Source organism: Struthio camelus, chromosome 16 (genome assembly GCF_040807025.1).
Source record: "Struthio camelus isolate bStrCam1 chromosome 16, bStrCam1.hap1, whole genome shotgun sequence".
Taxonomy (NCBI): Eukaryota; Metazoa; Chordata; class Aves; order Struthioniformes; family Struthionidae; genus Struthio; species Struthio camelus.
In genome coordinates, this window is record NC_090957.1 from 952,857 (window position 1) to 965,595 (window position 12,739).

Below are 12,739 nucleotides of genomic sequence, written 5' to 3' on the forward strand. Positions count from 1 at the left end.
TGGAGACCCAGGGCGGCTCGGCCAGGTGGTTGGCGGAGGGGGCCAGCCTGCGGGCGAGCGGGGGCTGAGCGGGGCCGCGTCCCCCCCTCGCGGGCAGAGCAGGGGTCCGGGGCAGCAGGACTCCTGCGCTCCCCCCTCGCCACTTGGGCCACCCCTCTCCATGCCCCAAATGCTATTTTTCGTTCCCCCCCCCCCCCCGGCTTGGCCCCTGCGGGCTGGGGGCGCCCTGGCCCCGCTCACCAGGCGCTGACGTTCCTGGGCAGCTTGCGGGGGTCCTGGTGTTTGCAGTGGCAGCGCCGGGGGCAGGAGTCCCCCACCTGGAAGGGGGGCCAGCGGGATGCGGGGGCCGGGGGCTCCTCCGGCGCTGCCGCCTCCTCCTGCGGCGGCGGCGGCGGCTCGGGCTGGGCGGCCGGCGGCTCCTTCCCCCACCTGGGCGACTTGCATTTCTGCCCCTTGGGCTTGGCCGCCGCCGCTTTGGGCTTCTCCGGCGGCTTCGGCGCGGCGCTGGCCACCGTCTTGCTCTGCCAGGGCAAAGCCTTGGCCTTGGCGCCCGCCCGCTTGGCCTTGGCCCGCGCCAGCGCCCGGCAGGGCACCAGCGGCACGCGGGGCCGGGGGGCCGGGGGCCGCCGGAGCCCCGCCGAGCCGGCCGCCGGCGGGCTCTCCCCGGCGCGGTCCCCGTCCCCGCGGGGCGGCCCGGGACGCGACGCCCCGGCGGGCACCACCGCCGCCGTCTCCCCCTCGAAGCGGAAGGTCAGCGGGGCCCGCGGCGGCGGCGGGGACCCCTGCTCGGCCGGGGGCTTCGCCTCCTGCTCGGCCCCCTGGGTGCGGGGGGCGAAGGGGGAGGCCGGCTCGGGGCCGGAGCGGGGATCCTGGCAGGCGGCGGAGGCGCGCCGGCGCGGCGGGTACGGCGTGGGCGCCCGCGGCGGCTGGATGCTGACGGAGCCGAGGCCGTCGAGGACGCGGGCCACCTCGGCGGGCGCCGGCGGCACCGGCGGGACGTTGAGCTTCTGGATTTGCTCCAGCACCGCTTGGCCCAAGCAGCTGAGCTGCTTCTCCTCCTCTTCCTCCTCCTCCTCCTCCTCCTCGGCGGCGCCCGCCGGCGCCCCGGCCTCCAGCCACGGCGGGCAGAGGCGGCCGGCGGCCGGCGGCTCGGCCCGGCGCCGCGTGGCCGTGACGATGGGCTGGCCCTGGCGCGGCTCGATGGTCACCTGGTAGAGGATGCTGGCGGCCTCCTCGGCGGACGTCGCCGCCGCCGCCTCGGCCGGGGCGCCCCAGCTCCAGCCGGCCGCCGCGGGGCTCCCGGCGTTGGCCGCGCCGGGTCGGGGGGCTCCGGCGTCCTCGCCGGCGGCCGGTGCCGTCGACGCGGCGTCGGGCCGCCCCGCTGGCTTGGCGGCGCCGGTGGCCTGGCCGCGGCTCCGGCCGCGGGGCAGCGCCTTCTTCCAGCGCCGCAAGCCGGGCTCGGCCGGCGCCGCCGGGCAGCCGCTCTCGCCCGGCTCGGCGGGCGCCCACGGCGGCGGCGCGGCCGGGGGCTCGCGCAGGGGGCCCCCCCCCGCCGCTGGGGCCGGCGGCCCCCCGGGGCCGGCGAAGGGTTTGGGTTCGGCCCTGGCTTTGGCGCCGGCGAAGCCCGGCGCCGTCTCCGACTGCGCGTTGCCCATGTCGACGGCGGTTCCCCCCTGCGGCGCCCGGCGAGGGGGGATTCTCTAGTGTCTCGTACAGGGGTTGAGCAGCCCCGCTGCGAGGGGGCGGCCCGTCCCCCCCCGTCCCATAGTGCTTTGCAATGCTCAGCAAGGGGAAACTGAGGCACAGGGTGCTGCCCCCCCCGCCCAGTCATGTCCCCCCTCCTCGTGGTCCTCTGCCCCCCTCAGTGGTCCCCAGCAACCCTGCCCCCCCCTCAGACAGGCTGTGCCCCCCCTTGCCCCAGTCCCGCACCCCCCCCTTGGCCCCCGTATCCCTTTGCCTCCCTGGTCCCCTGCACCCCACAACCTGGCTGCCCCCCCCGCCCAGTTCACCCCCTTGACCCCCTCATCTCCTGGACCCCCAGACCCGTGCCCCCCCTTGTTCCCCTGCCCCCCCAGTGTCCCCCCTGCAACCCGATGTCCCCCTGCCCCCCCAGTGCCCCCCATACCCCCAGTCCCCTGCCCCCCTAGTGCCCCCCAGTGCCCCCCCAAAACCTCTTGGTCCCTTGCACCCCTAGTGCCCCCCAGTATCCCTGCAGCCCCCTTGCTCCCTGGCCCCCCCACCCTCATTGCCCCCCAACCCCTCTCCCCCCGACCTCCCCGCCCCTCGGCTCCCTGCCCCCCCGTTGCCCCCAACCCATCTCCCCCCTGCCCCCCCATTACCCCCCAACCCATCTCCCCCCTGCCCCCCCATGGTCCCCCCCGGCCCCCCGCACTCACCCCCGGCCCCTCCGCCGGCAGCGCCGGCTGGGAACGGCCGCAACGGCCGCCGGGGGGGCGGGGGGGGGGGCGGAACGTGCCCCCCCCTCTTCCCCCTCCCACCCCCCCCCCACGCCGGGGCGGAGGGAGGGACCCAGGCGTCCGGCGGCGGAGGTGGCGATGGGGATTTGGGGAGGGGGGAAGAGAGCAGCGCTCCCGTGTGTCCCCCCCCCCCCCCCCCCGCCGCACCGGGGCATTAGGACCAGGCGGGAGCGCGGCGCCGCCGGTTGCAGCTCGGCTCGGGCTCCGCCGGCTCTGCCCAGCCTCGCCCGCCGCCGCCGTGGTCAGTGGGGCCGGGGGGGGCCGGGGGGGCCGCGCCGGCAGCACCCCCTTCGCGGGGGGGGGGGAGCCGTCTGGGCTGGGGGGCGCCGCGTGGGGGGCACCTGCTTCTCCGGGGGGCCCCCCCCTCCCTCCGTCCCCCCCCCCATACTGGGCGCGCTGGGGCCCCCTCCTTTCCCACGGGGACACCCCATGTCCCGGGGGGGGGGCGCCCCGTTTTCGAGGTGGGGGGGGTGTCCACGCTGCCCCCCACCCCGGCCGGGCGCGCCGCGGCTCCCCCTTTTCCGTGGGGGACCCCCCACCCCTTTTCCGCGTGGATAGCCCCATTCCCGAGGGGGGGGGAAGCCCCATTTCCCCCCCCCCGCGACCCTCCTTTCCCCGTGGGAGGCGGGGCCCCCACTGCCGCCCCCCCCCGCGCGGCGTGGGCTCCCCGTGGACCCTCTTACCTGGGGGGGGGGAGCCCCGCTCTTCCGAAGGATGGGAGACCCCCCTTTTGCAGATGGGGGGGCCCCGACTGCCTCCCCCCCCCGCCCCACGCCAGGGCCGGGGGCGCGCGGGGCGGAGAGGGGTGGGTTTTCCTATGAATGAAAGCGCCCCCCCCCTCCTCCTCCTCCTCCTCCTCCCCCCCCCCCCCGCCGTGCCCCGCGCCCCTCCCGGGGCGCGCGCCGTGTTTGTGAATGAGCGTCCGGAGCCATTCATAAAACCGGGGGGCGGGGGGGAGCCGGGCCGCGCGCCCCCGGGCAGGGGGCAAGGAGCGGGGGGGGGGGGGCAGCAAAGGGGGCCTGGCCGTGCCCCCCTCCCCCACCCCGTTGTTTATGGCAGGGACAAAGCCGCGGGTCACGTGCCCCCCCCTCCCCATTCACAAAAAAATCCCGGCCCCATTGAGGGCGCGGGGAGGGGCGCGGGCTGAGCCCCCTCCCCCAGCCCGGGCCTGGACGTGGGGGGGGGGTGGAATCTATGGGGGGGTGTGTGCAGAGGGTCTCTGCTCCCCCCCCCACTCACCCTGCCTCCCCTCCCCAGCACCCTGCCGTTTGCCATGGCAACGCGTGGTGATGTCACGGAGCCGGGGCGCGCGCTGCCAGCGCGGGGGGCCACCCGGACGCCTGGGTCCCAACCCCGCGCCCTGGGCCCAGGTGTCCGGAGCCGGACGGTGGCCTGGGGTTCGGCCCGATTTGGGGTGTTGGGGGGGGGGGGGGCGGGCAGGGAGGACCCGGCGTGGGACCGCCGGGGGGTGCTGAGCCGGCGGGTGGCCTGGCCACCAGGGTGTCCCCAAAGCGGGGTGCCAGGCCCCCCACCACCACCACCCCACCACCCCCGGGGGGGTGGGGGGCACATTTGGCCGTCCTGCGCCTGCTGCCAGCCCCCCCCCCCCCCCGCACCTCTGGGGCAGGGCAGCGTGCCGGCGACGCCGGGGGCCAGGGCACCCGTGACGCCCGCGTCCCCCCCCCCCGCCACCCAGGTACATGCTTCGGGTGCGAGCCGTGGTGATGACCCGAGACGACTCTAGCGGGGGCTGGGTGCCCATGGGCGGCGGGGGCCTGAGCCACGTCACCGTCACCAAGGCCCGGCGGCCCGAGGACGGCGCCAGGCACCGGCAGTACCTCATCTGCGGCCAGCGCCTGCGGGACCAGACCGTGAGCCGGGGACGGGGGCGCGGGGGGACGGGGGCCGCGTTTGGGGACGGGGGCCGCATTTGGGGACGGGGGCTGCGTTTGGGGACGGGGTCACGGGATGGGGCGCAGGGGCCGGGGCTGCGTTTGGGGACGAGGTGCAGGGGCCGGGGGCTGCGTTTGGGGCTGGGATGCGGGGGGCCGGGGGCCGGGGGGCCGGGGCTGCATTTGGGACCAGGGCACAGGGGGACGAGGTGCAGGGGGACGAGGTGCAGGGGCCGGGGGCTGCGTTTGGGGCCGGGGGCTGCGTTTGGGGCCGGGGCACAGGGGGACGAGGTGCAGGGGGACGAGGTGCAGGGGCCGGGGGCTGCGTTTGGGGCCGGGGTCACGGGATGGGGCGCAGGGGCCGGGGGCTGCGTTTGGGGCTGGGACGCGGGGGGCCAGGGGCCGGGGGGCCGGGGCTGCATTTGGGACCGGGGCACAGGGGGACGAGGTGCAGGGGGACGAGGTGCAGGGGCCGGGGGCTGCGTTTGGGGCCGGGGGGCCGGGGCTGCATTTGGGACTGGGGCACAGGGGGATGAGGTGCAGGGGGACGAGGTGCAGGGGCCGGGGGCTGCGTTTGGGGCCGGGGGCTGCATTTGGGGACGGGGTCACGGGATGGGGCGCAGGGGCCGGGGGCTGCGTTTGGGGCTGGGACGCGGGGGGCCGGGGCTGCATTTGGGACCAGGGCACAGGGGGACGAGGTGCAAGGGGACGAGGTGCAGGGGATGGGGGCTGCGTTTGGGGCCGGGGGCTGCATTTGGGGCCGGGGCACAGGGGGACGAGATGCAGGGGCCGGGGGCTGCGTTTGGGGCCGGGGGCTGCATTTGGGGCCGGGGCACAGGGGGACGAGATGCAGGGGCCGGGGGCTGCGTTTGGGGCCGGGGGCTGCGTTTGGGGACGGGGTCACGGGACGGGGCGCAGGGGACGGCGCTGCATTTGGGGACGGGGCTGCGTTTGGGGACGAGGTGCAGGGGATTGGGGCTGCATTTGGGGACAGGGCGCGGGGGGACGAGGTGCAGGGGGCCGGGGCTGCGTTTGGGGCTGGGACACGGGGGGCCGGGGCTGCGTTTGGGGCCGGGGTGCTGGGGGACGAGGTGCAGGGGGACGAGGTGCAGGGGGACAAAGTGCAGGGGGCCGGGGCTGCGTTTGGGGCCGGGGGCGGGAGACCGGGGGCTGCGTTTGGGGCCGGGGGCTGCGTTTGGGGCCAGGGGCGGGGGGCCGGGGCTGCGTTTGGGGCTGGGGTGCAGGGGGACAAGGTGCAAGGGGATGAGGTGCAGGGGATGGGGGCTGCATTTGGGGCCGGGGCTGGGGGGCTGGGGGGCCGGGGCGCGGGGGGACGAGGTGCAGGGGGACGAGGTGCAGAGGATGGGGGCTGCATTTGGGGCTGGGGGCTGGGGGGCCGGGGCTGCGTTCGGGGCCGGGTGCAGGGGGACGAGGTGCAAGGGGACGAGGTGCAGGGGATGGGGGCTGCATTTGGGGCCGGGGCTGGGGGGCCGGGGCGCGGGGGGATGAGGTGCAGGGGGACGAGGTGCAGGGGATGGGGGCTGCATTTGGGGCCGGGGGCTGGGGGGCCGGGGCGCGGGGGGACGAGGTGCAGGGGGACGAGGTGCAGGGGATGGGGGCTGCGTTTGGGGCTGGGGACTGCGTTTGGGGCCAGGGCCGGGGGGCCGGGGCTGCGTTTGGGGCCGGGGCGCCGGGGGCCGGGGTGCAGGGGGACGAGGTGCAGGGGATGGGGGCTGCATTTGGGGCCGGGGCTGGGGGGCCGGGGTGCTGGGGGACGAGGTGCAAGGGGACGAGGTGCAGGGGATGGGGGCTGCATTTGGGGCCGGGGCTGGGGGGCCGGGGTGCTGGGGGATGAGGTGCAGGGGGACGAGGTGCAGGGGATGGGGGCTGCATTTGGGGCCGGGGCTGGGGGGCCGGGGTGCAGGGGGACGAGGTGCAGAGGATGGGGACTGCATTTGGGGCCGGGGGCCGGGGGGCCGGGGTGCTGGGGGACGAGGTGCAGGGGGACGAGGTGCAGGGGATGGGGGCTGCATTTGGGGCCGGGGCTGGGGGGCCGGGGTGCTGGGGGACGAGGTGCAGGGGGACGAGGTGCAGGGGATGGGGGCTGCATTTGGGGCCGGGGGGCCGGGGTGCTGGGGGATGAGGTGCAGGGGATGGGGGCTGCATTTGGGGCTGGGGCGCGGGGGGCCGGGGTGCTGGGGGACGAGGTGCAGGGGGACGAGGTGCAGGGGATGGGGGCTGCGTTTGGGGCCGGGGCGCGGGGGGCCGGGGCGCGGGGGGACGAGGTGCAGGGGGACGAGGTGCAGAGGGCCAGGGGCTGCGTTTGGGGCCGGGGCTGGGGGACGAGGTGCAGGGGGACGAGGTGCAGGGGATGGGGGCTGCATTTGGGGCCGGGGGGCCGGGGTGCTGGGGGATGAGGTGCAGGGGATGGGGGCTGCATTTGGGGCTGGGGCGCGGGGGGCCGGGGTGCTGGGGGACGAGGTGCAGGGGGACGAGGTGCAGGGGATGGGGGCTGCGTTTGGGGCCGGGGCTGGGGGGCTGGGGCGCGGGGGGACGAGGTGCAGGGGGACGAGGTGCAGAGGGCCAGGGGCTGCGTTTGGGGCCGGGGTGCTGGGGGACGAGGTGCAGGGGGACGAGGTGCAGGGGATGGGGGCTGCGTTTGGGGCTGGGGGCCGGGGGGCCGGGGCCGCGTTCGGGGCCGGGGGCGGGGGGCCGGGGCCAGGCTGCCGGAGCGTCTCGCCCCCCGCCGCAGACCATCCTGGAGTGCGCGGTGAAGCGGGACCTGGTGTACAACAAGGTGAACCCCATCTTCCACCACTGGAAAGTCGGCGAGAGCAAGTTCGGCCTCACCTTCCAGAGCCCCGCGGACGCCGCCGCCTTCGAGAGGGGCGTGCAGGGCGCCCTGCAGGCGCTGGGCGCAGGTGGGCGCGGGGACCCCCCTGTCCCCCCCTCCGCTCTGCCCCGGCGGCTGGGGGATCCCCCCCTCCCGCTCCCTCCGAGCACCCTGGCTGGAGCTGGGGCGCGTGGGGGACCTGGGGGGGGGAGAGGAACAACAGGGTGCAGGTGGGGATTTGGGGAGCGTGGGATACCGGGGTGCATGGGGACACTGTGGGGCACGGGGACATCAGGGGGCAGTGTGGGGCGCCAGGGACTTGGGGAGTGCGGGGACACCAGGGTGCATGGGGACACTGCAGGGCACAGGGACACCATGGGGCATGGTGGGACCTGGGGATCCTGAGGAGACCGTGGAGCATGGTGGATCCTGAGGACACCAGGGTGCATGGGGACACCAGGGTGTTTGGGGACACCATGGGGCAAGGTGGATCCTGAGGACACCAGGGTGTCTGGGGACACTGGCGTGCATGGGGACACTGTGAGGCATGGAGGATCCTGAGGACACCAGAGAGTCTGGGGACACTGGCATGCATGGGGACACCATGGGGCATGGAGGATCCTGAGGACACCAGGGTGTCTGGGGACACTGGTGTGCATGGGGACACTGCGAGGCATGGAGGATCCTGAGGACACCAGAGAGTCTGGGGACACTGGCGTGCATGGGGACGCCGTGGGACGTGGGGGACCAGGGTGCATGGGAACACTGCTGGGCACGGGGACGCCGTGGGACGTGGAGGGACCTGGGGAGCCCATCACACCTAGAGACCCCCACGTCCCCTTTGACCGATGTCCCCAAGCGCGAGGCTCCGTGTCCCAGGGCCTCCCAGTCTCACGCCACCCTTCATCCCCCCGCAGGCTCCCCATCCTCCTCCTCCTCCTCTTCCTCCTCTTCCTCCTCGGCGGGTGACACAGGTGATGCAGCAGCGCTGGGCCGGGGCTCAATGCCGGAGCCGGCCGGCGCGTCCCCACCGGCGTCCCCGTGCCCGCCGCCGACGTCCCCCCGCCTGTCCCCGCGCGCCCCCGCCGCCCGCCCGGAGATGCTGCCCGCCCTCGTCACCATCGTCACCAGCGAGTCCTCGGCCAGCGGCTACGGCCGCGCGCCCGCCGCCGAGGCCTTCGGCTTCGGCACGGCCCCGGGGCCCGGCAGCCTGCCGGCCGCGCAGGTGGGCACCGCGCGGGGGCCACCCGGCGTCTTGCTTCGGGGTCCTGGTCCCGGTTCGGGGTCCCAGTTTGGTTTCGAGGTCCCAGTTTGGGTCCTGGTTTGGGGTCTGGGTTCAGCGTCCTGGTTTGAGTGCCAGGTTCCTGCTTGGGGTCCAGTTGAGTTTGGTGTCCTGGTTCGAGGTCCCAGTTTGTGTCCTAGTTTGGGGGCTGGGTCCCAGTTTGGGGTCCGAGTGCAAGGTCCAGGTCCCATTTCAAGGTTCTGGTTTGGGTTTGAGGTCCTGGTTTGGGGTCCCAGGTTGGGTTAGAGGTCCCAGTTTGGGGTCCTGGGTTGGGGTCTTGGTTCACCATCCTGGTTTGAGTGCCAGGTTCCTGCTTGAGGTCCAGTTGAGTTTGGTGTCGTGGTTTGAGGTCCCTGTTTGGTTTCGAGGTCCCAGTTTGGGTCCTAGTTTGGGGGCTGGGTCCCAGTTTGGGGTCCGAGTGCAGGGTCCAGGTCCCATTTCGAGGTCCTGGTTTGGGTTAGAGGTCCCAGTTTGGGGTCCTGGTTTGGGGTCTGGGTTCAGTGTCCTGGTTTGAGTGCCAGGTTCCTGTTTGGGGTCCAGTTCAGCTTGGTGTCCGCGTTCGAGGTCCCAGTTTGGAGCCGAGATTGAGGTCTTGGCTGGGGTTGGAGGTCACAGTTTGAGGTCCTGGTCTGAGTTTGAGGTCCTAGTTGGGGTTTGCGGTCCCACTGAGTGGTCCAGGTTTGGGATCCAGATTCGGGATCCCAGTTTGGGTGCTAGGACCCAAACTGGGGTCCCAGTTCAGGGCTCTGGTTCAAGATCCAGGTTTGAGGTCCTGGTTTGGGACCTGATTTGCCTGGGGGGGTCTCAGTTCAGAGTCCAGGTTTGGGTTCAAAGTCTGAGTTTGGGGTCTCAGTTCAGGGTCAAGTTTTGAGGTCTAGATTTGGGGTCTTCACTCCATGTCCTGGTTTGGGTGCCAGGTCCCGGTTTGGGGTCCCAGTCTGGGTCCTGCTTCCAGGTCCTGGTTTGGGTTCCAGGTTTGGGATCTTCACTCCATGTCCTGGTTTGGGTGCCAGGTCCTGGTTTGGGGCCCCAGTTCAGGGTCAAGTTTGGCTCCTGGTTCGGGGTCCCGGTTTGGGTGCCAGTCCCAGTTCTGGGTCCTGCATCTAGGTCCCAGTTCCAGGTTCCAGTTCTGGGTCCTGCTTCCAGGTCCCAGTTCAGGGTTCCTGGTTCAGGGTCCTGGTTCAGGAGCCAGCTCCCAGTTTGGGGTCCTGATTTTGGGTTGCCAGGTTGGGGGGTCCTGCTTGGGGGTCACTAGTTGGGGTGTTCTGTGCAGGGGTTTGTGGTTGGGGGGTCCCGCTCAGGGGTCATTGGTTGGGGGGTCCCACTTGGAGGTCACCAGTTGGGGTGTCCTCTGCAGGGGTCACTGGTTGGTGGGTCCTGGTTGCCAGTCACCAGTTGGGGTGTCCTGAGGGTTCCTGTTTGGGGGGTTCCCGCTCGGGGGTCACCAGTTAGGGTGTCCTGGGTGTTCGCAGTTGGGGATCACCAGTTGGGGTGTCTTGGGGGTTCCCGGTTGGTGGTCACTGGTTGGGGTGTCTTGGGGGTTCCTGCTTGGTGGGTTCCCACTCAAGGGTCACAGGTTGAAGCATCCTGGGGGTTCCTACTCAGGGGTCACCAGTTGGGGTGTCCTAGGTGTTCCTGCTCAGTGGGTTCCTGCTTGGGGGTCACCGGTTGGGGCATCTTGGGGGTTCCCAGTTGGGGGGTTCCTGCTCAGGGGGCACCAGTTGGGGTGTCCTGGGTGTTCCCAGTCAGTGGGTTCCCGCTCGGGGGTCACCGGTTGGGGCATCCTGGGGGTTCCCAGTTGGGGGTCACCGGTTGGGGTATCTGGAGGGTTCCCAGTTGGGGGTCACTGGTTGAGGTATCCTGGGGGTTTCCAGTTGGGCGTCACCAGTTGGGGTGTCCTGGGTGCTCCCGCTCGGTGGGTTCCCGCTCGGGGGTCGCCGGCTGGGGCGTGCTGGGTGCTCCCGCTCGGTGGGTCGCCGGCTGGGGCGCGCTGGGTGCTCCCGCTCGGTGGGTTCCCGCTCGGGGGTCGCCGGCTGGGGCGCGCTGGGTGCTCCCGCTCGGGGGTCGCCGGCTGGGGCGCGCTGGGTGCTCCCGCTCGGTGGGTCGCCGGCTGGGGCGCGCTGGGTGCTCCCGCTCGGTGGGTTCCCGCTCGGGGGTCGCCGGCTGGGGCGCGCTGGGTGCTCCCGCTCGGGGGTCGCCGGCTGGGGCGTCCTGGGTGCTCCCGCTCGGTGGGTTCCCGCTCGGGGGTCGCCGGCTGGGGTGCGCTGGGTGCTCCCGCTCGGTGGGTTGCCGGCTGGGGCGCGCTGGGTGCTCCCGCTCGGTGGGTTCCTGCTCGGGGGTCGCCGGCTGGGGCGCGCTGGGTGCTCCCGCTCGGTGGGTTCCCGCTCGGTGGGTCGCCGGCTGGGGCGCGCTGGGTGCCCCCGCTCAGTGGGTTCCCGCTCGGGGGTCGCCGGCTGGGGCGCGCTGGGTGCTCCCGCTCGGTGGGTTCCCGCTCGGGGGTCGCCGGCTGGGGCGCGCTGGGTGCTCCCGCTCGGTGGGTTCCCGCTCGGGGGTTGCCGGCTGGGGCGCGCTGGGTGCTCCCGCTCGGTGGGTTCCCGCTCGGGGGTCGCCGGCTGGGGCGCGCTGGGTGCTCCCGCTCGGTGGGTTCCCGCTCGGGGGTCGCCGGCTGGGGTGCGCTGGGTGCTCCCGCTCGGTGGGTCGCTGGCTGGGGCGCGCTGGGTGCTCCCGCTCGGTGGGTTCCCGCTCGGGGGTCGCCGGCTGGGGCGCGCTGGGTGCTCCCGTTCGGGGGTCGCCGGCTGGGGCGCGCTGGGTGCTCCCGCTCGGTGGGTCGCTGGCTGGGGCGTGCTGGGTGCTCCCGCTCGGTGGGTTCCCGCTCGGGGGTCGCCGGCTGGGGCGCGCTGGGTGCTCCCGCTCGGTGGGTTCCCGCTCGGGGGTCGCCGGCTGGGGCGCGCTGGGTGCTCCCGCTCGGGGGTCGCCGGCTGGGGCGTGCTGGGTGCTCCCGCTCGGTGGGTTCCCGCTCGGGGGTCGCCGGCTGGGGCGCGCTGGGTGCTCCCGCTCGGTGGGTTCCCGCTCGGGGGTCACCGGCTGGGGCGCGCTGGGTGCTCCCGCTCGGTGGGTTCCCGCTCGGGGGTCGCCGGCTGGGGCGCGCTGGGTGCTCCCGCTCGGTGGGTCGCCGGCTGGGGCGCACTGGGTGCTCCCGCTCGGTGGGTTCCCGCTCGGGGGTCGCCGGCTGGGGTGCGCTGGGTGCTCCCGCTCGGTGGGTCGCCGGCTGGGGCGCGCTGGGTGCTCCCGCTCGGGGGTCGCCGGCTGGGGCGCGCTGGGCGCTCCCGCTCGGTGGGTCCCGCGTCGGGTGCCGACGGCGCCGGGCTCGGCCGCAGGCGCTGCCGCTGCAGGAAGCCGAAGAGCTGGAGACGTTGACGCCCTGCAAGGAGCCGTGGGCCACCCGGGGCTACGAGGACTACCGGCGGGCCGGCCGGGCCACCGCCACCGCCACCACCACCGCCACCACCGCCGCCACCACCACCGCCACCACCGCCGCCGCCGCGACCGCCGCCGGCAGCAGCAGCAGCAGCAGCGCCCACGTCCGCTTCGAGAAACCCGAGCCCAAGGGCTCCCCGTCCTGCCGCATCCACGGGGCGGCCGAGGCGCCCTGGCGCTGCGTCTACTGCCGCGACGTCTTCGGCCGGGAGGAGAAGGGACGCGGGCGATGCCGGGACGCGCCGGACCCGGCGGGCCGCTGCGTGCGCCGCCTCAGCTGCCTGTGGTGCGCCGAGAGCCTCCTGTACCACTGCATGTCGGACGCCGAGGGCGACTTCGCGGCGCCCTGCTCGTGCCGGGGCGGGCAGCCGCCCTGCTGCGCCCGCTGGCTGGCGCTGGCCGCCCTGGCGCTGCTCGTGCCCTGCCTCTGCTGCTACCTGCCGCTGCGCGCCTGCCACTGGTGCGGCGGCCGCTGCGGCTGCTGCGGCGGCAGGCACAAGGCGGCCCGGTGAGCCCGGGCCGGGGGCCGCGCGGACGGCGGGGGGGGGGCTGCGGGGGGGGCTGCACGGACGGCGTGGGGTGCTGCGGGGCGTCTGGGGGTGCAGGGACGGCGTGGGGTGCTGCAGGGGCACCCAGAGGTGCAGAGATGGCGTGGGGTGCTGCAGCGCGTCTGGGGGTGCACAGATGGCGTGGGGTGCTGCGGGGCACCCAGGGGTGCAGGGACGGTGTGGGGTGCTGCGGGGCGCCCGGGGGTGCAGGGACGGCGTGGGGTGCTGCA

The 12,739-nt window shown here is 74.6% G+C and overlaps 1 protein-coding gene across 1 annotated transcript; it reads left to right on the plus strand.

The window, feature by feature from the left end:
* Positions 1-2,637: 2,637 nt before the first annotated feature.
* SPRED3 (sprouty related EVH1 domain containing 3) lies at positions 2,638-12,473 on the plus strand. Its single transcript, XM_068910539.1, has 5 exons — positions 2,638-2,718; positions 4,174-4,348; positions 7,122-7,290; positions 8,120-8,706; positions 11,862-12,473. The coding sequence occupies exons 2-5, from the start codon at positions 4,178-4,180 to the stop codon at positions 12,471-12,473; spliced, it is 1,539 nt and encodes a 512-aa protein (XP_068766640.1). The 5' UTR covers positions 2,638-2,718; positions 4,174-4,177.
* The last annotated feature ends 266 nt before the right edge of the window (positions 12,474-12,739 follow it).

Coding starts and splice junctions, on each gene's coding strand:
- SPRED3 (XM_068910539.1), top strand. CDS start 4,178: ATGCTTCGGGTGCGAGCCGTGGTGATGACCCGAGACGACTCTAGCGGG. Junction 4,349..7,121: donor AGCGCCTGCGGGACCAGACC/GTGAGCCGGGGA, acceptor CCCCCGCCGCAG/ACCATCCTGGAGTGCGCGGT. Junction 7,291..8,119: donor CCTGCAGGCGCTGGGCGCAG/GTGGGCGCGGGG, acceptor ATCCCCCCGCAG/GCTCCCCATCCTCCTCCTCC.